Source organism: Cervus canadensis, chromosome 14 (genome assembly GCF_019320065.1).
Source record: "Cervus canadensis isolate Bull #8, Minnesota chromosome 14, ASM1932006v1, whole genome shotgun sequence".
Taxonomy (NCBI): Eukaryota; Metazoa; Chordata; class Mammalia; order Artiodactyla; family Cervidae; genus Cervus; species Cervus canadensis.
The window spans coordinates 44,297,374-44,321,573 of NC_057399.1; the positions used below are offsets into that span (position 1 = coordinate 44,297,374).

A 24,200-nucleotide genomic window follows, 5' to 3' on the forward strand; every position below is an offset into this window, starting at 1 on the left:
GGAAGGTCAAAGAAGTTTTAGGAGCCTGTGGTACATATGTATATAAACTCTGATACATTGATATGCCATTTGTGCATATTATTTTAATACTGAATGTTATATAAATATTAATACATCGTCTTACTAAGCTCTCTTTTGTGGCTAGTTGTATCTGTTTTCAAGAGGGGCAACCAATGTAATTGTAGAGACAATAGTAATAAAGATGTAAGCTATTATTATAAAAATCCTATCCATTTTCAAATCCTGACTTCATGGGTATAGTGAATTATAAAATGTAATTTGGAAAACAAAGCATCAGAGCTTTATGAAATTCTTACTGTCCTTAAATTACTAGTGCCGTGAACCTGTGCTTTACTGACTTTCATGCATTTGGCAATTTTATTCTTTTAGGACTTTTCTATGCCATTTAATAACATCAGTATGTCCTTTGAGTACAGTTTATGTCTTTTATTTTTCAATGCTCTAATATTCATGAAGTTTATACATTCTGCTGAAGTTATACATCATGGACTCCTTGGTATTTTATAAAAGTTTTTTTCTTTTAATTTAAATAACCTTGCTACCATATGCTGAAGATTGAGCCACTGTTTTATTAATAGTGTTCATGCTTTTATTGCCTTATACTGTCAAGAAGCCTTTGAGCAATCTAGATGATTCGATCAAGAAACATTTCTGTTCTTACCATTTCAAAAGTAGAATTATAAACATCATTAAAGAAAGTAAGTTAATACAGCTTTGCTATTTTCTAGTGTTTTAGCCATTAAGACTTGTTTGTATACAGAAGTTAGAGCCTTTAGTTTAATTGCAAAATACACAAGAAGGTATTCTGTAAATATTCTGTTGAATGACCTAATAAGTGGACCTAATTCAGCGACAATCCATGGGGAACTTTAGGATGTGTCCTCAAAGGAAAATGTAGTAATTAGTGATATTAAATGTATTTTTCAGTTTTTATAGTTGATTTTGTTCTAAGATCTTTGAGGATATTTCCCAAATGATGTACTGTTGTTTAGAGTTAGGCTATCATAAGGCTGATGGGACTTAAATAATCATATTGCAAGCTACAGTAAACTTGAATTTGTTAGAATAAGAAAAAAATTAATTTTATTATTCTTTTTAAATATTTCTTTTGAGATATCCAACTTTTGACTGATAATTTCAGCCAGCATCTGCTCTTGCAGTTAAGTTGGTAAAGTCATTTTTCTTTGAGCTATATATGTACACTCTATCTTATATTTACATTTTTATAAAATTTTACTGTTTTTGAAGTAGGCTAAAGGAATGATCATCTCCAAGACCAATTTGACCCATGTATTATAATTTGATAACAGTTTTATCAAAGCAGAAAAGTGTAATATAATTATTATTTTAAGTTGTCTATCAAATCAATTTACCAAATAATATTTAGTTTGATTTTGTTTTAATAGTTTGGATTTTAAGAATTTTATAAGAATTATGTCTTTTAGAATTTTATAAGAATAAAAACATTTATACAAATTTTTAAGAATTATAAGAATTATATAAACATTCTAGTGGTAGGTATAATTATGAAGCATGTAAAATTAAAGGGGAAAGCTTATCAATAAAACTGTTTTCCTAATCACTACTTAATTGAAGGAATCACTTATTTCAGTTACTGTAAGAAAACCTAAACTATTTACTGATAGTGGGTATATTATGCTAAAGGTTTAGGAATCAGAAGTGGCCACATCAGGTTCTTTGATTAATTGCTATGCCTAGTACAGAGCCTGGTACATGGTAATTGATATGTAGAACTAAGGAACTTTTTATTGAGTTGTTGTTTAGTCACTAAGTTGTGTCCCCATGGACTGTAGTATGCCAGGCTTCCCTATCCTCACTATCTCCTGGAGTTTGCTCAAACTTATGTCCATTGAGTCAGTGATGCCATCCAACCATCTCGTCTTCTGTCACCCCCTTCTCCTCCTGCCCTCAATCTTTCCTAGCATCAAGGTCTTTTCAAATGAGTCAGCTCTTCCTACCAGGTGGCCAAAGTATTGGAGCTTCAGCTTCAGCATCAGTCTTTCCAATGAATATTCAGGGTTAATTTTCTTTAGGATTGACTGGTTTGACCTCCTTGCAGTCCAAGGGACTCTCGAGTCTTCTCTAGCACAACAGTTCGAAAGCATCAATTCTTCAGTGTTCAACCTTCTTTTCTGAGTCAGAGTATAGTTGATTTCTACTTAAGAATTAGGGAAAGCATTGGATATAGTTTCAATGATTAATGGTAGCTGAGGCAGTACTTTAAAATGCTAAAATAATGACAGTACTCTAAATAAGAAACTCAACTTGTTCCAGTAATTCAACAGAAAATTATTGTGAAAGGTAATATAAAATTTGGATGTCCTATTCTATTAATATTTAATTCTTGGTCAATCTTTTAGGTTCTGTTTACTCAGAATTTCTAGGGATTCTAGCACAGACTTAAAAATTCCACAACAGTGCATTTGTTTGTAATAACTTTTAAGAAATTTACTGTAAGAGTTTACAGGGAGGGACTTTAAGTCAATGAAGAAGAATTACACAAAACTATTTTTAGAATTGTCCCCAGAGGAATGGGATGGGGAGGGAGGCGGGAGGGGGGATCGGGATGGGGAACACATGTAAATCCATGGCTGATTCATGTCAATGTATGGCAAAACCACTACAATATTGTAAAGTAATTAGCCTCCAACTAATAAAAATAAATGAAAAAAAATTTTTAAACTTAAAAAAATTAAAAAATAAATAGAATTGTCTAACAGTATTCAGTTTATATGCTTATTTCAAAATTGTTTTGACATGAATCTAATGTATGTACATTTCTTATAATTAAATTATTTTATTTATATTATAATGTATCTTATTTAAATTCCTCATAAATTTTATTCATTCATAAACAGAATCCTAATAAGAATATTTAACTTTTGTTCATTTATGAGAAAAGATTGTTGATTATCATTCTTATATTTGGCTAACTTAAATTATTTCACGTCTGTAAAAATGGGAAGTTTATTGGTCAAAGAGGTCAGATTGTTTACCAACAGTATGGGAAACTCAAGATCAAAGTTATATCATTCTTTGTGTCTTAGAAGAAGAGATATCAGTAGCTTCTATTTTGAAGATGCAGAAATAGAAACACACTGGATTTAAGTAGATTGTCAAGGTAAAATTTAGTAAATTTGAGCAGCAGGTGTTGAACTGTTAGCAGCACTTACACCCTGCATATAATAGGTTCTTAATATATGGTTCTTCAATTAAAACAAAATTGAATTCAGTATCTTGAATTTTTAATCATGATATTACACCATATTACTTTTTAGCAAGTAACTATGCAGTGGCTATGATTAATATCTCCTAAAATTCTTTAGGATAACATTTATTCTAATTTCCCCTGTTCAGAGATAGCATTTTCGTCAAGCACTTGCATTCCCGTGTGATGTATGGACCACTTGGTACACACATGGCTCAAATACTTCCTAGTAACTACTTAAGAGAATTATTGAAGTTATCCTACTAGATGTATATTCAGAGTATAATGACAACATATCTATACTGTTGAGACAGGTAGAATTGGAGTAAAATAATTCTGACTCTGTAAGATATTATCTCGTTGTAATGAGAGACCGATAAGTCAGTGAAACCATCAATTTGGCTTATAAATGATAAGGGCATCATAGTTAGTTCTTGGGAAGAGGACAGAGTAAAAAGCTCACTTGCTTTGTGCCTCTCTTGGGTAAGAACAGACCTGGGAGCTTTGCCTGTATGTTACTTCATTTAATTTTGTTATCATGGTATAAATTTCTGTGTTCTTTTCCACATTGTATAGTAAAAGAAATTGAATTAATTTAAATAGTGTTCTTCAGATTATGCAGCTACCAGGAGAAAACTTTAAGAATGGAATTCAGATCTTTCTGGCTGCCATGTTCCCACTCCTCTCAGCTTACTATAATTTTAGAGAGTACCTATTACCTGCACTGAATAAGTATGCAAGTTCTTTCATACAGAAAATAAAGAGTTTAAAAAACAAATTTGAAATGACCAAGGGTAAAATAAAAGACTCATCACATTACTTATTTTACTTTGAGAAACACAGTTCATGAGTAACATAAATACATCCCCTGAGGACTGACAGTTTGGCCTATATATATGTTCATTTTGTGGTCATGTTGAAAATTTATGCATGTGTTTTATCTAAAACATTTAGAAGTCATTGACTATAACTGTCTACCCTAGTAATATTTGAACTGTCTATTCTGATTTCTTCAAGAGTGCTTCAAAAGTCCAACTTTCCCATTTCAGTTCTTTATGTTTCAACCCAAAATGTTAAACTGGGTCACTTTTAACATAGGTCCAAACTGATTTTCTTCCTCCTGTGTAATCTTTGTGCATTTTAACAAATTATGAATCCATGGGTTAGAGAACTGGTCTTATTATGATTAGTGTCCTTATACTAATTATATATGCACTTACCAATAACAAAATAGTCATGCTTTATGTATGGACAAATTTTGGAAAAGAAAAAAATTTTAATATGTAAGATTGATACAGAAATATGTGTATATACCTAATTAACAAAAAGGAAAGAATGAAATTAATTTGATGCCAGAATTTTGAGATTACTTAAATGACTTTTCAAAATGCAGTATCTCAAATTTATCAAGTAAATCTGTTCTGTGACTTTAGGATTAAATGATTATTACATTAATTTATTTGTAATAAATTGTAAATAAATCACAAATTTACTTCTGCTTAAATGATTATTACAAATTATATTTACATGCCATTTTCTTTTGAATTTTATACTTAGATTGGTAGTCTTTTATCTGTAACATTATGCTTATGTATTCTTCAAACTTGTATACTTGCTTTTTTGTGTTCTACAGAACCAAGAAAATGATGAGCTAAGAGATGCCCATGAAAAACGCAAAGAAAGGCTACAGATGTTACAGACCAACTACAGAGCAGTAAAAGAGCAATTAAAACAGTGGGAAGAAGGCAGTGGCGTGTGAGTTACATAGCTCATAAAGGCATTTCCCTAAATATTAACTAGAATGGAGTAGCATCATATAGGTGCTTTAATGGCTTTTGTTTGATTTTAAAGAAATCATTTCATAGTCAGATCTTTAGTGAGAATTTTTACATAGAGAATATAATAAATGAAAATAGAAATGTTTATAATAACTATGCATTTTCCTATAATTTGCAGAAATCATGACATAGATGATGAATTATTGTATATACTTTTAATATCTATAGAATAACTTAATAAAAGTATATCTTAAAGCAAAAATAGTTCATATCCATGTGATTAAAAAACTACTTTAAATAAACAAAATGCTGATGTTACAATGTATATAACTCAAAGTGTTTACTTATTTGAAATATATGAGAAATATGAAATTAACATGTGTAGTTAACTGTCTTAAAACTATTTCAACCTAGTATGCAGTTTGAAAATCTTTACTATCCATCAGTTAGTTCTGCAGCTTATCTGAATGAATGGGCGGTCTCAGTTCAATTGCTCCGAACAGGTGTTCAGATCTTGGTTAGTCGTAAGTGGCTCCCCTGTTAACAGTATCAACAGAGGGCAAAGGACTGAATGAGTACAGAAAAATCTACTACCCTCTCATCTTCTGAGATGGATCCTTTAGGGCAATGTTGATGATACACATTGGTCTGTTCTATAGAGAAATACTGTTTCTAAATTGGCCAGTACAGCACTTTTACAAAATAAAAATGAAGAGTTTGTTTTATGTACAGAAAATGAGAACATAAAGGGCATTTGGCATGTTTTCTAGATAATTGTCACATCTAATTTTTTTTTTTTTTGAAGAACAGAAAGTGTTTCATATCGCTTGTCAGTAAACCAATGTTAAATCTGTTTGTCCTGGGTTTAGCCTCTGTGACTTAGCAGGCACTTTCTAGTAGTCACCAGAAGGATGAAGACTACTTGCTAACTATCTGATGTCCACTGATAACTGCTTATTTTAAGACCAAACACATAAACCACAGTCAGATTGGTTGGCAGCAAGTTCTAGATGTGTGGATTGCTTATAGTCCTTTTTTAGAAACTGTGACATTTTTGCAATGTATGTTTTATTACTAGTAGAATGAATGAGAGAAATAGACCAGAGAATATCATGTGTCCACTTAAAAGTTTACTTTCCATAGTAGCAGTTTAGAAAATCATGATCTAAGATTTTAATTTCTACATGCTTAGGTTTTAGGAAATTCTTTCCATAGTGAACCTCAATAGAAATTGGGTACCTATGTGACACTAGCTGTACTTCAAGAGAAGTCTCAATTCCAAATGATTACCCTGAAGTTATGGCATGACTATCATTAGAAAGTTAATTTCAATAAAAAGTCTCATTTCATTTGTAAAAAAAAAAGAGATACTTGGTTAGTAGATATTTTTCAATGTTAGGGAATGTGTAAATGAATTTTATTGCACTTTGAACATGTTAAGTAAGAAAGCAATTTCATTTTAAAAATAGGATGGAAATCAGGAAAGTAAAGAGAGTAGATCCTCAACAACTTCAACATGAAGATTCTGATGCTGTATGGAATGAACTGGCCTATTTCAAAAGGGAGAACCAGGAGCTAATGATTCAAAAGTGAGTTTCTTTTTTAAATAATGTGTACTTAGATAAACATCTGAGAGAAATGTTTTCTATCTTAAAGGCCATGAGAGAAATTCTTTATAAAATTTAGAAAATGAAATAATCTGGTTTGCCAGTAAAGGTAAAGAAAAAAGATTGACTTTTTAATATATATGTATGTATAATGCAATAACAAGTTGCACATTTGCTAGCTCTTGCCGAAACTGTATTATATGATCTAGGGATTGTGTTAATTAATGTGGCTCTCATCTGTTGGAGGTGTCGCTCTTCATTAGCCTGTATTTTAGACACTGCCGTGCTTCATTTCTGGAATGAGGTGGAGAGGGGATAACCTAGCCAGCCATCCTTGTTTGATCTCCTAGATACATACGCGATGCAGAATGCCTGAGCTCTCTTGGTTCCCTGCCCTGTCCTGCTAATCCCAGCTGAGCTCATTATGGTGTAGCCTTGCTGCTATTCTTGGAGCCAGAGCTGTCCAAGCTAATTACTGGTAGCAGCAGAACTGCCTGTTAAGGGTCTGGTGTGGATCTGCTAACACGGTCCTTGGTAGTGACCTGCAAACGCCACGAGGGAACTGCTTTCTTTCTTGCTGTGCGCTGTGTGTCCTTTGGGCTTAATGCTGATCCCTCCACATAGGTCTTTTAGCTGCCCTAAGTATAACACTTGATGAAGGATACTCATATTTTAGAAAACATACAGTTTGCTTCCTTGATCTTCTAATTCACAGCCTATTATATTCAGCTTGCCATAGAAAGAGCACTTTTTTTGGGAAACAAAAAAGAGTTAGACCAACATAATTAGCCTTTTTTGCTCCTTAACTATTTCTTTATTTAATTTTTGATACTCAGATGATGTGATTTTTTTTTTTGAAAGACAGGATGTCTTTTAGATTACTAGAATTTAGTATCATGTGGCATAAGGTAATTAAAGATCATTGAATTGTCATCCCTGTATTAGAATCTTATTTTACATATTATATAATAATACATGGAACTTAAGTTACCATCTTTTCCATGTGATGATAAACTTTTGAAGAAATGATCACATCAGATTTAAATATATTCTTCTAATTATCTCTTAAAATGCACTACACTCTATTAATATTAAATGATTGATGCTGATAATAAAGTTTATCTTGCAAATTTTTATAGATTTTATAGATTTGTCCCAGATATGTTCCCTGAGAGTTATTTGATAGCTTTGTTGAGATATAATTCACAAGGCATGTAGTTCACCCAGTGGTTTTCAGAATATTCAGGTAGCTGTATACCCATCATCACAATAAATTTTAGATATTTTCATTACTCACTCCCTCAAAAAACCGCACATAGTTTACCTGTTACCTGCATTGCTTCCCACCCTTTAGCTAACCACTAATCTGCTTTCTGTGTCTATCGATTTACCTATTCTGGACATCTCATATAAATGGAATCATATAATATGTGGTTCTTTGTGACTAAGTTCTTTCACTTACCATAATATTTTCATAGGGTTTATCTGTGGTGTAGCATGTGTTAGTACTTTCTCTGACAATCTTTAGTGATCTTTTTGGATAAAATGAATTAAGTGTTAAACCTAATCTAACTAATCATGAGATCTAATCCAGAAAACGCAAGCAGAGGTTAGTTGTCAGTGATGTTTATTTGGGGTTTATTTTATTCGTCAATGAAATAGAACTAAAGAAAAACTAATAAAGCCTTTTAAAGAAAGTTTTGAAACTTTTAGAATCCTAGTCTGCTCACCCTGAAATATGTGTGTGTCACAAGTATCTCTATAAATTAAATTTTCTATCATTTATCAGTTGAATGCTGAGTCATTAACAGTGTGGATTTTTCCTCCTGAAATTCATTTAAATTTATTAATGTGACACTCATTGTAAGATAGCTATTTTTCAGATCAGTTTTAATTTATTAAAAAATAGTGAAGTTTGAGGTGATAACCTTTAAGAGTGCTAAATATCAGTATAAACTTTTGGTCATGTAATGATGTTTTGGGGGTGGGTTATTTTGTGAAACATTTATTCAGTTAAGAATTGTGTTTTGAGTTACTGCTGTGTGTGCTGTGTGTGTGACAGGCAGTCTGCTTGGTGAATGAAATGAGAAGATCAAACTTCCAGTCTCAGGGAGCTTTCTTGGAAACATGTTCAGTATTAAGTGTTCTAATGAAGAATGGTGTTAAAAATTAAACTTGAAGTATCATGTGCTGTGCTGTGCTTAGTCACTCAGTCGTGTCTGACTCTTTTTGACCCCATGGACTGTAGCCTACCAGTCTCCTCTGGCCATGGGATTCTCCAGACAAGAATACTAGAGTGCGTTTCCATGCCTCCTCATCCTCCAGAAGATCTTCCCAACCTAGGGATCGAACCCAGGTCTCCCACATTGCAGGTGATTCTTTACTGTCTGAGCCACCAGGGAAACCCAAGAATACTGGAGTGGGTAGCCTATCCCTTCTCCAGGGTATCTTCCCAACCTAGGAATCAAACTGGGGTCTCCTGCATTGCAAGCAGATGTTTTACTAAGCTAGGAGGGAAGCCCCAGAAGTATCATAATGAAACAATAAGAAAGGAAACATGGAAACATGTCTTCTTATTCATTGAAGTTAGTTTGCACATAAAGACTGATTTTTTTTCATTTTTAATTTTTATATAGTACATGTTCAGCATAGTATTTTGAGTTATAACACACATATACAAATAGATTTGAGTAACTATGACTACAATCAGGATACAGCCTAGTTCTATCATCTCAAAAAATTTCCTAGTCCTATCCACTTGAAGTCAAATCCTCCCACCATCCCTAACACCTGACAACCACTGATTTGTTCTCCCTCCCTAGAGCTTTGCCTTTTTTTCAGAATGTCCTATGCATGGAATCATATAAGCTATAACTTTTTGAAACTGCTTCTTTCATTTGGCATAATGCCTTTGAGATTTATTCACGTTGGTTCATCCAGCTTGTTCCTTTTTTTTTTTTCTAAATGACATTGCATCATATGGGTTCCCTGGTGGTTCAGTGGTAAAGAATTTCTGCAAAGCAGTAGACACAGGTTGATCCCTGGGTCAGGAAGATTCCTTGGAAGAGGACATGGCAACCCACTCTAGTATTCCTGCCTGGGAAATCCCATGGACAGAGGAGTCTGGTGGACTATAGTCAGTGGGGTCAAAGAGTTGGACTTAGTAACAAAACAACAAGAAAATTTCATTGTATAGATTTACCACAGTTTGTCTGTCTCTTGAAGACTACTTGGGTCCTTTCTAGATTTTTGTGGCTATGTATAATTTTCTGCTGCAAATAGATTTTTATGTGAACATAGCTTTTTGATTCTTTAGAGTGAATACCCATAGTAGGGAGTGACCCTACTATGTGTATCTTTGATGTACTTTTAACTAAGAAACTGCCAAACTGTTTTCCAGAGTGGCTATGTCATTCTTATTCCTCTCAGGAATTCATATGAGCCTGTTGCTCCATGTTTTTGTCAGCACTTTTTTAAGACCATTCCCATAGGAGTGTATTGATATTCCATTGTGATATCAATTTGTATTTCCCTAATGACTAATGGTAATGACCTTTCACATGCTTATTTGCTGTCTTTATATTTTCTTTTACGAATGTCTCTTCAACTCTTTTTTTGATTGTTTATTAAATAATACTTATTATTTATATATTCTATATGCAAGAGCTTAATCAAATATATGATTTGCAAAAGTCAAATAATGATTTCTCCCAGTCTGTATATTGCCTTTTTATTCCTAGAATAGTGTCTTTTGCATGACAAAAGGTTTAATTTGGTAAAGTTCAACTTTCTAATCGATATTCTTTTATGGACTATGGCTTTGATGTCATATCTAATATCTATTTTTCTGACCTGAAGTCACAAGTATTTATCCAGTGTTTTCTCTTAAAAAGCTTTCTATTTAGCTCTGCAATCCATTTTTAGTTAAGTTCTGTATAGGGTATGAGTTATAGGTTGAAGTTCATTATTTACAAAGATAAATGTCTAGTCGTATCAACATCATTTTTGAAAAGACTATTCCTTCTCCAGTAAATTGCCTTTGTAACTGTTAAATATCAGCTGACTATATTTCTATGGGTCTATTACAAGACTCTCTTTTATTCCATTAATATGAATTTCTAAACTTCTGTGAAGCCTACACTGTTTTGATTTCTGTAACTCTATAATAAGCCTTGAACTCAGTGTGAGTCAAACAGCTTTATTGTTTTTCAAGTTGTTTCGGCTTTTCTAATCCCTTTGCTTTTCCATAAAAGTTCTACCTGTAAAAATAGGTTTAAAAAATAGCGTGAAAACCAAAATCTTGTGGGAATTTTGACTGAAATTGTGCTTAGAGAATTGACATATTAACCACATTGAGTCCTCTATTCCATGAATACTTAATTTGTTGAGATTTTCTTTTATCAGTGTTTTATAGTTTTAGCATGCAGTTTCTGTATGTCTAATACCATTGTTGCATGCATGCATGCTAAGTTGCATCCAACTCTTTGTGACACTATGGACTATATATAGCCCACCAGGCTCCTTTGTTCACAGGATTCTCGAGGCAAGAATACTGGAGTGAGTTCCCATGCCATTCTCCAAGGGATCTTCCCGACCCAGGGATCAAATCCTCTTCTAGTATTGTTCCTCACTCCTAAGGTCCTTATCCCATCCTTCTCTTTGCCTTTCGGAGTCTTTCTGTATTTGTTTTATGTACAGATTTTCCTTAGCTGTTGATGAGGTTCTGTCTTGATAAGCCCATCCTAAGTTTAACACATTGTAAGTTTAAAAAGCATTTAATATACCTACCCTGAATGCTTGCTAAGTCACTTTTGTGTCCAACTCTTTGTGACTCCATGGACTGTAGCATGCCAGGCTCTTCTGTTCAAGGAATTCTCCATGAAAGAATATTGGAGTGGGTTGCTATGCCCTACTCTAGCAGATCTTTCTGACCAAGGGACCGAACCCACATCCCTTACATCTCCTGCATTGGCAGGCAGGTTCTTAACTACTAGTGCCAACTGGGAATCCCATAACTACCCTGTGCGCTTAGTTACTCAGTCATGTCTGACTCTTTGCAACCCATGGACTGTAGCTCGCCAGGCTCCTCTGTCCGAGGAATTCTCCAGGCAAGAATACTGAGTGGGTTGCCATTCCCTTCTCCAGGGGATCTTCCCAACCCCGGGATTGAACCCAGGTCTCCCGCATTGCAGGCAGATTCTTTACCAACTGAGCCATCAGGGAAGCTATATAACTACCCCCTACCTGATGTCATATCTTAGCCTACATTAACTTAAATGCATCTGAACACTTAAATATGCCTGCAGTTGGGAAAATCATCTCATACAAAACCCATTTTACAATAAGGTGTTAAATATCTCATATAATTTACTAACTAGTGTATTGAAAGTGAAAAATAAAATGGCTGTATGGGTATAGAATGGTTGTAAGTTGTAAATGGCTGTTTACTCTTGTGACTGTATGACTAGCTGGAGCTGCAGCTCTCTGCAGCTGCCCACCATCATGCAGGAGTATCTTTTAGGATGCCACTAGCCCAGGAAAAATCAAAGTTCAAAATTCTAAGTACAATTTCTACTGAATGCATATTGCTTTCATACTATTGTTAAGTTGAAAAGTCATTGTCAAACTATTGTAGGTAAAGGACCACCTGTAATTGTGTTCAGAGTTTTTATATTTAATTAATGGGAAGAATAGGGGTAATATGTCTACTTGTCAGGAACCAGAAGTTTCAGCTGGTTTTTCTATAGACCAGGCACTCTTATTTTTGCGTTATACAGCATGATCTAGTTTAACCTAGTCCTGACTATTTAAGGAGTAAGTTTTACCCCATTTATGCAGTAACAGGGGCTTCCCAGGCGGCACTAGTGCTAAAGAATCTGCCTGCCACTGCAGGAGACACAAGAGACTAGGTTCGATCCCTGGGTTGAGAAGATCCCCTGGAGTAGGAAATGGCAACCTAGTCTAGTATTCCTGCCTGGAACATTCATTTCATGGACAGAGGAGCCTCGTGGGCTACAGTCCATGGGGTTGCAAAGATTCGGACACGACTGAGCGCATACAATAGTAGCTGTCTTTAAGCTACAAGGGAAAACATTAAAAGAAAATGTCTACAAATTTGAATAGTACTTGTATATCCAGTCTTAAAAACTGAGTTTACTTTTCGAGACCTTAATAAGAAATTCTCTGACAACTCTAAATCCAATCCAGTCGTAAAAGTTGAATTAACTTTCCAACTCTTTGCCATGCCATGGACTACACAGGCAATGGAATTCTCCAGGCCAGACTACTGGAGTGGGCAGCTGTCCTCTTCTCCAGGGGATCTTTTCAACCCAGGGATCGAACCCAGGCCTCCCACATTGTAGGTGGATTCTCTACCAGCTGAGCCACCAGGGAAGCCCCAATAAAAAAATTATGACAACTCTAAATCAGTTTTTAAAATATAATTAGATGATACTAGTTCTGACCTATATTACTGTGGTTTTACCAGTAATTATGGTCAGAGTTCTGTTGTGGCTGTAGGATGGCAATCTAAGGATTTGAAAAATTTGCATGGATTATAATTCATATAATAATTCATTTAGATTTATAACATACATCTACTTATTATATCATAATTATATCCTTACAAAAGACTATGAACTTAGTACTGTATGAACTATAAATTGGATGGTTCCTTCAATGTTTATCTAATAAATATTCATATCTTCATTTATTTATCTATTCTGTATTTAAACAGTATCATTCAGAACTAGGTGCTATGCTCAGGATGCAGTGGCATACTGAAGAGGACTAATTTCAAATTCTAATGCGGTTTTTTCCTAGGGGCCCCTGCCATGTACTGATAAAGTGAAACCACTCTTTGGGATGCTAGATAGAAAGAAGCAAGGAAAGCCTACATAAATGTCAGTATGCTCATAGCCTTTTCACTTAGTTGAGGATGTTGCCTTACTGACACTAAGTTAAATGTATGAACTAACAAGATCATGTTAACATACTGATAAACAAACATGGTAACATTCTCCTAAATATAAACATTAGTATAAATGTTTGTGTACATTCTTTCTGAGTAGTAAATATTAAAGGGGCTCCAGTACTGCAGGATATTAAGCTTTTCTTATAAGCTTTTCTCGTCTTTATGTGAACCCTAGAAGTCAAGGGAAGATGCACAGAAATTAACAGTATGTTTTCTGTATCCTTGGCTAAGTAAATCAGGTGCTTGTAGGGGGTGGGTTCAGTACAGTTGCTCGGTCGTGTCCGACTCTTTGCAACCCCATGAACCGCAGCACGCCAGGCCTCCCTGTCCATCACGAACTGTCGAAGTCTACCCAAACCCACGTCCATTGTGTTGGTGATGCCATCCAGCCATCTCATCCTCTGTCATCCCCTTCGCCTCCTGCCCTCAATCTTTCCTAGGATCAGGGTCTTTTCAAATGAGTCAGCTTTTCGCATCAGGTGGCCAAAGTAGTGGTGTTTCAGCTTCAACATCAGTCCTTCCAATGAACACCCAGGACTAATCTTTAGGATGGACTGGTTGGATCTCCTTGCAATCCAAGGGACTCTCAAGAGTCTTCTTCAACACCACAGTTCAAAAGCATCAAGTCTTCAGTGTTCAGCTTTCTTTATAGTCCAACTCTCACATCCATACCTGACTACTGAAAAAACCATAGCCTTGACTAGATGGACCTTTGTTGACAAAGTAAGGTCTCTGCTTTTTAATATGCTGTCTAGGTTGGTCATAACTTTCCTTCCAAGGAGCAAGTGTCTTTTAATTTCATGACTGCAACCACCATCTGCAGTGATTTTGGAGCCCCAAAAAATAAAGTCTGACACTGTTTCTCCATCTATTTGCCATGAAGTGATGGGACTGGATGCCATGATCTTAGTTTTCTGAATGTTGAGCTTTAGGCCAACTTTTTCACTCTCCTCTTTCACTTTCATCAAGAGGCTCTTTAGTTCTTCACTTTATGCCATAAGTGTGGTGTCATCTGCATATTTGAGATTATTGATATTTCTCCTGCAATCTTGATTCCAGCTTGTGCTTCATCCAGCCCAGCATTTCTCATGATGTACTCTGCATGTAAGTTAAATAAGCAGGGTGACAATATACAGCCTTGACATACTCCTTTTCCTATTTAGAACCAGTCTATTGTCCCATGTCCAATTCTAACTGTTGCTTCCTGACCTGCATACAGATTTCTCAAGAGGCAGGTCAGGTGGTCTGGTATTCCCATCTCCTGAAGAATTTTCCACAGTTTATTGTGATCCACACAGTCAAAGGCTTTGGCGTAGTCAATAAAGCAGAAATAGATGTTTTTCTGGAACTCTCTTGCTTGTTCGATGATCCTTTGGATGCTGGCAATTTGATCTCTGGTTCCTCTGCCTTTTCTAAAACCGGCTTGAACATGTGGAAGTTCACGGTTCACATATTGCTGAAGCCTGGCTTGGGGAATTTTGAGCATTACTTTACTAGCGTGTGAGATGAGTGCAATTGTACAGTAGTTTGAGCATTCTTTGGCATTGCCTTTCTTTGGGACTGGAATGAAAACTGACCTTTACCAGTGGGTGGGAACTTTTGATCTTTTTATACTAACTTGTAGTCTGTAGAAAATGCTGCAGCTAAGCACTCTGCTAGACACAGGTACACACAGAGAAATAATATGCCACCCTTTTATGGGATCTCACAGCTTATCTGGGAAGTCAGCAGATGTTGAATAAAAACTTCCAATAAGGAAACAGTAGTGACACAAAATGGGGAAAATGGCATTGTAATTTGTCCATTTGCTCAAACCAAAGCCCTAGAGGGTTATAATTGATTTATTTCTCTATCTGAGCTTCTTATTACAGTCCATACCAAATCTTAATAATTCCATATCAGAAATATTTCTCGCATGTATATTTCTTTCCATTCTTGTTCATAGTGCCCTTATCCAGATCACCATCATATCTACCCCACTGCTACAGAGTGATCTTTTAATATACAAATCAGCACATTTCTCCCCTGCTTAAAAGCCTTTATTATCTTTTCATTGCTTTTAAAATAAAATCAAAATTCTTTATATAACACTTAAAACATCTTGTCCTCCTTCTTATCTTCCCTACTTTACCATTTTTTCTCTATGTGGATATAAGTATGGGAATGCAAAATATTTGCAAATAATTACTGATAAGTTTCCAAGTTAATGCTGAGTCATGAACTTGTCAGGGAAGACAGAGTTGGGGGCCAATTATAAAGGAGTATAGAATTTGTGATTAAAGACTTCAATTTATTTTTTAGATGTATGGAATTTTACCCTCTATATAATAACTAGATAAAGTATTTCAGTGATCTTTTGTTCATTTCTTAATGATAAAAAGTAAACAAGCTATAGATCAATGGCATAACCCAGAATGGAGTGCTTTTGTCTCTTTTGGGTTAAATATTGAATATATGTAGCTTATAATTTCAAAGAATATTTTATAAAATTAAAGAATAATTTCTTGAGTTAGAATATCATGGGAGGAAAGTTCAGCTAACTTTTTTTCTTTTGCAAAGCAAGATTCCCTGTCTTTCTAAGCAAGATTTTTTTTTTTTCCCATTTGTAGCAATGAGGGTTTTAGGAACTGCATTTCTTTAACATGATTTGGAAATGTAGTTCCTAGGGAAAAAAAATGTCTGCTAATCATGGCATATTTTGAGAACAAATGTGTTTTTGGATAACCACTAACAACATGCAAATTACATATTAGTTTTATTTTAAGGGATACAATTCAGTGGCATTTAGTACCTTTGACGTGCTATGCAGTGAATTCTTTCCATTTTTGCCCGTTCTTTCTCTTTCCTTCTCTTCCATCTGTCCAAAGTATAGAAATGGTTTGTATTTTTGTTGTCTGTAGAATGAATCAAAATCACGGGGAATATGATATATATTTTTATTGTGGTATAATATACAAAACATAAAATTTACCACTGTAACCATTTTTAAGTATAAAATTCAGTGCCATTAAATATACTCACACTGTTGTGCTACCATCACTGCCATCCATCTTCAGAACTTTATCTTCTCAAATTATAACTCTATACTAGTTAAATAATAACTAGTTAATAATAACTAGTTAAATAATAAATAATAATAACTAGTTAAAAAACTATTACCTGCTTCCCTCAGAACCTCTTCATTTTTACTGTCTCTCTGAATTTGCCTATTCTAAGTACCTCATATATTGGAGTCATAGAATGTTTTTATTTTTGTGTCTGGTTTATAAATATCTTTTTCTAAGTTGTAACTTGTGTCAGAATTTCTTTTCTTTTTAAGGCTGAGTAAAATCGCTCTGTATGTATTATATATACCTCATTTTATTTATCCATTCATCTGTTAATAGATATTTGGCTTTTTTCTAAATTTTGATAGAATTTAATAATATTTTTGTTGATTTTATTGCATTTTGCCGAACACTTAACAAGATTATTAGCTAAGAAAAAATATCACTTTGTATTTATTGGCAGATATTTCATTTGAGTAAATGGCAAGTATTTTTTGAGTTTTATTTTCTAACTCTAGAGATTGCTTTTTGACATTGATACCTTAAAAGTTTTTCATACATATGAGATCACATACCTATGGTATTTATTTTTTGAGTTCATATATCTTAGGTCCACTCAGGCTACTATAACAAAATACTACAAACTCAGTAGCTTATAAACAACTTCTGTTTCTCACAGTTGTGGAGGCTGGAAACCAGGATGCCAGCATGGGCTGGTGAGGCCCTTCCTCCACATTGCAGACTTGTGTCTTATCCTTACGCAGTGGCAGGGTTGAGGGTGTTCTCTGGGCTTTCTGTACTAACCCCGTTTATGAGGGCTTCACTCTATGACCTAATCACCTCCCAAAGCCTTACATCCTAGTGCCATCATCTTGAGGAATTAGAATTTCAAGATGAATTTCAGGGGAATGCATTCAGATCATAATACCAAACATGAAATTTTAAATTTAATTTCTCCCTTAAATTGTTTCCAAATATATGAGGAAGTATAGATATTTTTAACTACACAAGGTATTACACAGGGTAAAGATTTCCATAGTAAATCTTAAGTGTTTAGTGAATAATCATTTGATTTTTATAAAAAAAGATATTAAAGCTACTTTAAGTGTATTTTGTCATACTAACTCAGTCTATTTTTAAAATACTCTTTCTTTCTCTAGGGAAAATAATTTTATCACAGATGTTAAGTTTGTGACCATCTGAATTAAATGCTAATAACCATATATAAATATCAGATTTTATTTTGAGTGATATAGGTGACTAGTACAAAGTGTTTACTTGCTCCAAAAACTACTTCAGGCTTTATGAAAGTTTTGTTTCCAGTGCTGAGCATGGTTCTTAAGGAATAAATAATATCATCAATGTAGGAATGTTTTTGGCAGTTATCTTCAGAGTTATAAAGTCATTTTATTTAATAATATCTTTTCCCAATATTTGTAATTCTATTTGGAGAAAATAAAAAACTCTTGAAAGAAAAATTTCACTTTGAAATAGATTCTTAGGATCTTTAAAATTTTTAAATAACCTGAACTAAGATATATAAATAAGAGTGTTCACTGTAGTATTTTTGTAGTAGTGAAGAATAAGAAGCAATCTGCTGCTGCTGCTGCTAAGTTGCTTCAGTCATGTCCGACTCTGTGCGACCCCACAGACAGCAGCCCACCAGGCCTCCCTGTCCCTGGGATTCTCCAGGCAAGAACACTGGAGTGGGTTGCCATTTCCTTCTCCAATGCATGAAAGTGAAAAGTGAAAGTGAAGTTGCTTAGTTGTGTCCGACTCTTCGTGACCCCATGGACTGCAGCCCACCAGGCTCCTCCATCCATGGGATTTTCCAGGCAAGAGTACTGGAGTGGTGTGCCATTGCCTTCTCCGAAGAAGCAATCTAAATATCCATAATTAGCTGATAGAAGTGCATCATGATATATTAATATGTTGTTATTGTTCAGTAGCTAATTCATGTCCAACTCTTTGCGACTCATAGTGTACTGCAGTGTGCCAGGCTCCCTTGTCCTTCACTGTCTCCTGGAGTTTGCTCAAATGCATGTCCACTGAGTTGGTGATACTCTATTTATATTAAATATAATGTGAGCTCTGCTGCATTTAACATGAATGAATTGGATCTATAAAGCAATGTATAGATCCTCAAAAGCAAAAGTTGAGTTAAATGAAGAAAATTCAGTAATAGTATGTATACTATGTTCTCTAAAAATATAGAAATGTAAGTCATAGAACAGCACTGGTTTTTGTGAATATATATATGTGTGTATGTACATACAAACACACACATACACCCACAAAAATATAGTTCTATATAATTGTATACACAGATATATATATATAGTATGTAAACATGTAAGGTACTGATTATTTCTAAGGAGGGAATAAAGGTGGAATAACGGAATGTTCAGTTCAGTTCAGTCGCTCAGTTGAGTCCGACTCTTTGCGACTCCATGGACTGCTGCATGCGAGGCCTCCCTGTCCATCGCCAGCTCCCAGAGTTGACTCAGATTCATGTCCATTGAGTCAATGATGCCATCCAACCATCTCATCCTGTTGTCCCCTTCTCCTTCCACCTTCAATCTTTCCCAGCATCAGGGTCTTTTCAAATGAGTCAGTTCTTCTCATCAGGTGGCCAAAGTATTGGAGTTGCAGCTTTAGCATCAATCCTTCCAGTGAATATTCAGGACTGATTTATTTTAGGATGGACTGGTTGGATCTCCTTGCAGTCCAAGGGACTCTCAAGAGTCTTCTCCAACACCACAGTTCAAAAGCATCAATTCTTCGGTACTCAGCTTTCTTTATAGTCCAACTCTCACATCCATACCTGACTACTGGAAAAACCATAGCCTCATGACTAGACGGACCTTTATGGCAGCGGAATTGTTGTTGTTAAATTGCTCAGTGTTGTACAACTCTTTGCAACCCCATGGACTGTAGCACACCAGGCTTCCCTGTCCTTCACCTTCTCCCGGAGTTTGCTCAAACTCATGTCCATTGAGCTGGTGATGCCATCTAACCATCTCATCCTCAGTTAACAAAATAATTTAACTTTTTCACAAAAATGAAAGCTATGGATTAAATATTACATAATATTAGTATTTTAAAATCTAAATAATTGGTGCATTAATGTTGGTTGTCTTAGTCTACATAATTTTTTTGTGTGTGAGACATTTTTCTGCCTTTTGAAGTATGTACTCAAAGAATAGTAATCTCGTATGTCAACACATATGCAAGGATGTTCACTACAAAATTATTTATAATTGTGAAAAATGGAAACAACCAAAATGGCAGTTGATATACCTGTATAACTAAAAGTTAGCTGTATAGCTAAAGTATATTATTATTATACTATATATATATTATATATATTATAATGATATTGCATTCTTACCATACATAGAAATCAATTTTAGGTGGGATGCAGGTCTAAATTTGAAAGATTAAGTAATAAAACTTTGAAGGAAAATCATAGAAGAGCATCTTTTTGTCTTTGTAGTAGACAAAGATTTACAGAATAGAATAAATTTAAACTTAAATTTGGTAAACAGGGCTGTGTTAAAGTCAAGAACTTCTGTTCATTGAAAGATACCATTCAGTTAATCAAAAGGCAACTTTCAGAGCCCAGAAAGATATGTCAGAGTACCAAAAGACAAAGGTATATGTCTAGCAAAGGGCTAATACCCAGAATATATAGTTCCTATGAATAAATAGGAAAAAAACTGTCAATCCAGTGTAAATATGAGCAAAACATTTGAACAAATATTTCACAAAGGTACTATCTCCAGATAGGCAATAGACAAATGAAAAAGCACTCAAATTTCTTTGTCCTCTTTTACTATTTTTTTTTAATTATGGAAGCTTACATCATTGTAGGTCTTTCTTTTTTTCTAATATACGCATGTAATGATCTAGAAATGCATGTAGGCACTGCTTTAGCACTTCACAAATTTTCAAAGATTGCGTTTTATTTTTTTATAAGTTCAAATATTTTCTAATTCCTCTTAGATTGTTCATTGAGAAAAAAGTATTTTAAAATAGTTTCTTTAATTTCACATATCTGGGGATTTTCCAGACATAATTGGTGTTGATTTCTACTTTAAGTGTATTGATATTGTGGCCATAGAAAATAATTTTCATGACTTTTTAAAAATTTTATTTAAAATGTTTTATGTTTCAGCATTATAGTTTTATTTTTATTTTTATTTTTTTTTAAATTTTTTTATTAGTTGGAGGCTAATTACTTCACAACATTTCAGTGGGTTTTGTCATACATTGATATGAATCAGCCATAGATTTACACGTATTCCCCATCCCGATCCCCCCTCCCACCTCCCTCTCCACCCGATTCCTCTGGGTCTTCCCCGTGCACCAGGCCGGAGCACTTGTCTCATGCATCCCACCTGGCTGGTGATCTGTTTCACCATAGATAGTATACATGCTGTTCTTTTGAAACATCCCACCCTCACCTTCTCCCACAGAGTTCAAAAGTCTGTTCTGTATTTCTGTGTCTCTTTTTCTGTTTTGCATATAGGGTTATCGTTACCATCTTTCTAAATTCCATATATATGTGTTAGTATGCTGTAATGTTCTTTATCTTTCTGGCTTACTTCACTCTGTATAAGGGGCTCCAGTTTCATCCATCTCATTAGGACTGGTTCAAATGAATTCTTTTTGACGGCTGAGTAAAATTCCATGGTGTATATGTACCACAGCTTCCTTATCCATTCATCTGCTGATGGGCATCTAGGTTGCTTCCATGTCCTGGCTATTATAAACAGTGCTGCGATGAACATTGGGGTGCATGTGTCTCTTTCAGATCTGGTTTCCTCAGTGTGTATGCCCAGAAGTGGGATTGCTGGGTCATATGGCAGTTCTATTTCCAGTTTTTTAAGGAATCTCCACACTGTTTTCCATAGTGGCTGTACTAGTTTGCATTCCCACCAACAGTGTAAGAGGGTTCCCTTTTCTCCACAGCCTCTCCAGCATTTATTGCTTGTAGACTTTTGGATAGCAGCCATCCTGACTGGCGTGTAATGGTACCTCATTGTGGTTTTGATTTGCATTTCTCTAATAATGAGTGATGTTGAGCACCTTTTCATGTGTTTGTTAGCCATCTGTATGTCTTCTTTGGAGAAATGTCTGTTTAGTTCTTTGGCCCATTTTTTGATTGGGTCATTTATTTTTCTGGAATTGAGCTGCAGGAGTTGCTTGTATATTTTTGAGATTAATCCTTTGTCTGTTTCTTCATTTGCTATTATTTTCTCCCAATCTGATGGCTGTCTTTTCACCTTACTTATAGTTTCCTTTGTAGTGCAAAAGCTTTTTAAGTTTCATTAGATCCCATTTGTTATTTTTGCTTTTATTTCCATTTCTCTGGGAGGTGGGTCATAGAAGATTCTGCTGTGATTTATGTCAGAGAGTGTTTGCCTATGTTCTCCTCTAGGAGTTTTATAGTTTCTGGTCTTACATTTAGATCTTTAATCCATTTTGAGTTTATTTTTGTGTATGGTGTTAGAAAGTGTTCTAGTTTCATTCTTTTGCAAGTGGTTGACCAGTTTTCCCAGCACCACTTGTTAAAGAGGTTGTCTTTTTTCCATTGTATATCCTTGCCACCTTTGTCAAAGATAAGGTGTCCATAGGTTCGGGGATTTATCTCTGGGCTTTCTATTCTGTTCCATTGATCTATATTTCTGTCTTTGTGCCAGTACCATACTGTCTTGATGACTGTGGCTTTGTAGTAGAGCCTGAAGTCAGGCAGGTTGATTCTTCCAGTTCCATTCTTCTTTCTCAAGATTGCTTTGGCTATTCAAGGTTTTTTTATTTCCATACAAATTGATGAAATTTCTTTGTCTTTTCTGTGAAAAAATACCGTTGGTAGCTTGATAGGCGATTGCATTGAAATCTATAGATTGCTTTGGGAGAATAGCCCATTTTGACAATTATTGATTTCATTCCAATCCATGAACACGTATGTTTCTCCATCTGTTTGTGTCCTCTTTGATTTCTTTCATCAGTGTTTATAGTTTTCTATGTATAGGTCTTTTGTTTCTTTAGGTAGATATACTCCTAAGTATTTTATTCTTTTTGTTGCAATGGTGAATGGTATTGTTTCCTTAATTTCTCTTTCTGTTTTTTCATTGTTAGTATATAGGAATGCAAGGGATTTCTGTGTGTTAATTTTATATCCTGCAACTTTACTATATTCATTGATTAGCTCTAGTAATTTTCTGGTAGAGTCTTTAGGGTTTTCTATATAGAGGATCATGTCATCTGCAAACAGTGAGAGTTTCACTTCTTCTTTTCCTATCTGGATTCCTTTTACTTCTTTTTCTGCTCTGATTGCTGTGGCCAAAACTTCCAACACTATGTTGAATAGTAGTGGTGAGAGTGGGCACCCTTGTCTTGTTCCTGATTTCAGGGGAAATGCTTTCAATTTTTCACCATTGAGGGTGATGCTTGCTGTGGTTTGTCATATATAGCTTTTATTATGTTGAGGTATGTTCCTTCTATTCCTGCTTTTTTGGAGAGTTTTAATCATAAATGAGTGTTGAATTTTGTCAAAGGCTTTCTCTGCATCTATTGAGATAATCATATGGTTTTTATCTTTCAATTTGTTAATGTGGTGTATTACATTGATTGATTTGCGGATATTAAAGAATCCTTGCATTTCCTGGATAAAAGCCCACTTGGTCGTGGTGTATGATTTTTTTAATATGTTGTTGGAATTCTGTTTTGCTAGAATTTTTTGTTGGATTGTTTGCTAGGATTTTGTTAAGGATTTTTGCATCTATGTTCATCAGTGATATTGGCCTGTAGTTTTCTCTTTTTGTGGCATCTTTGTCTGGTTTTGGAATTAGGGTGATGGTGGCCTCATAGAATGAGTTTGGAAGTTTACCTTCCTCTGCAATTTTTTTTTTTGCAATTTTTTTTTATGTTCCTCTGCAACATAATTGGTGTTGATTTCTACTTTAAGTGTATTGATATTGTGGCCATAGAAAATAATTTTCATGACTTTTTAAAAATTTTATTTAAAATGTTTTATGTTTCAGCATTATAGTTTTATTTTGATGCAAGTCCATAGTACTTGAAAACAATATGTGTTTTGATGTTATTGGACAGACTTTTATAAATTTTCGGTGAAGAGTTTTCATTCTATGTCCTTACTGATTTCCGTCCATTTTTTCCCGTTATTTACTCAGAGAAGTATGTTTAAAATTTCAATTTAAATATTTTCAGTATATTAAAACACCTTGTTAGCACAGACTTGGAGTACCCTGTTCATTGGAATGACCCTTTTGGGTTCTTTGCTGAGTACCCCTAATGTTCAACAAGATTCTCCCCTCTAGCTGGGTAGAATTCACATGTCTCCCAGTGCCATGAGAGCTCTGGGAATAGTTCTGAAGCACTGGTTGTTCTCTGCTTGCCTTACTGAATTTCACAGTATGCTTGTGCAACAAAATGTTCAGCCAAAGACTCAAATGAATTGTTGTGCAAATTTCTGCAGCGCCTCCTCGGTTAGCTTCCTCTTCTCTGAGTACTGTGCTT

General features: G+C 34.7%; 1 protein-coding gene across 1 annotated transcript in view; it reads left to right on the forward strand.

Moving 5' to 3' along the window:
• Positions 1 to 24,200, forward strand: part of CNTLN (centlein) — a 313,542-nt gene that overhangs the window by 171,559 nt on the left and 117,783 nt on the right. Inside the window, exons 11-12 of the mRNA XM_043486610.1 lie at positions 4,884 to 5,005; positions 6,498 to 6,617. Coding sequence (XP_043342545.1) covers positions 4,884 to 5,005; positions 6,498 to 6,617 — 242 coding nt within the window. The remainder of the gene's footprint in view (positions 1 to 4,883; positions 5,006 to 6,497; positions 6,618 to 24,200) is intronic.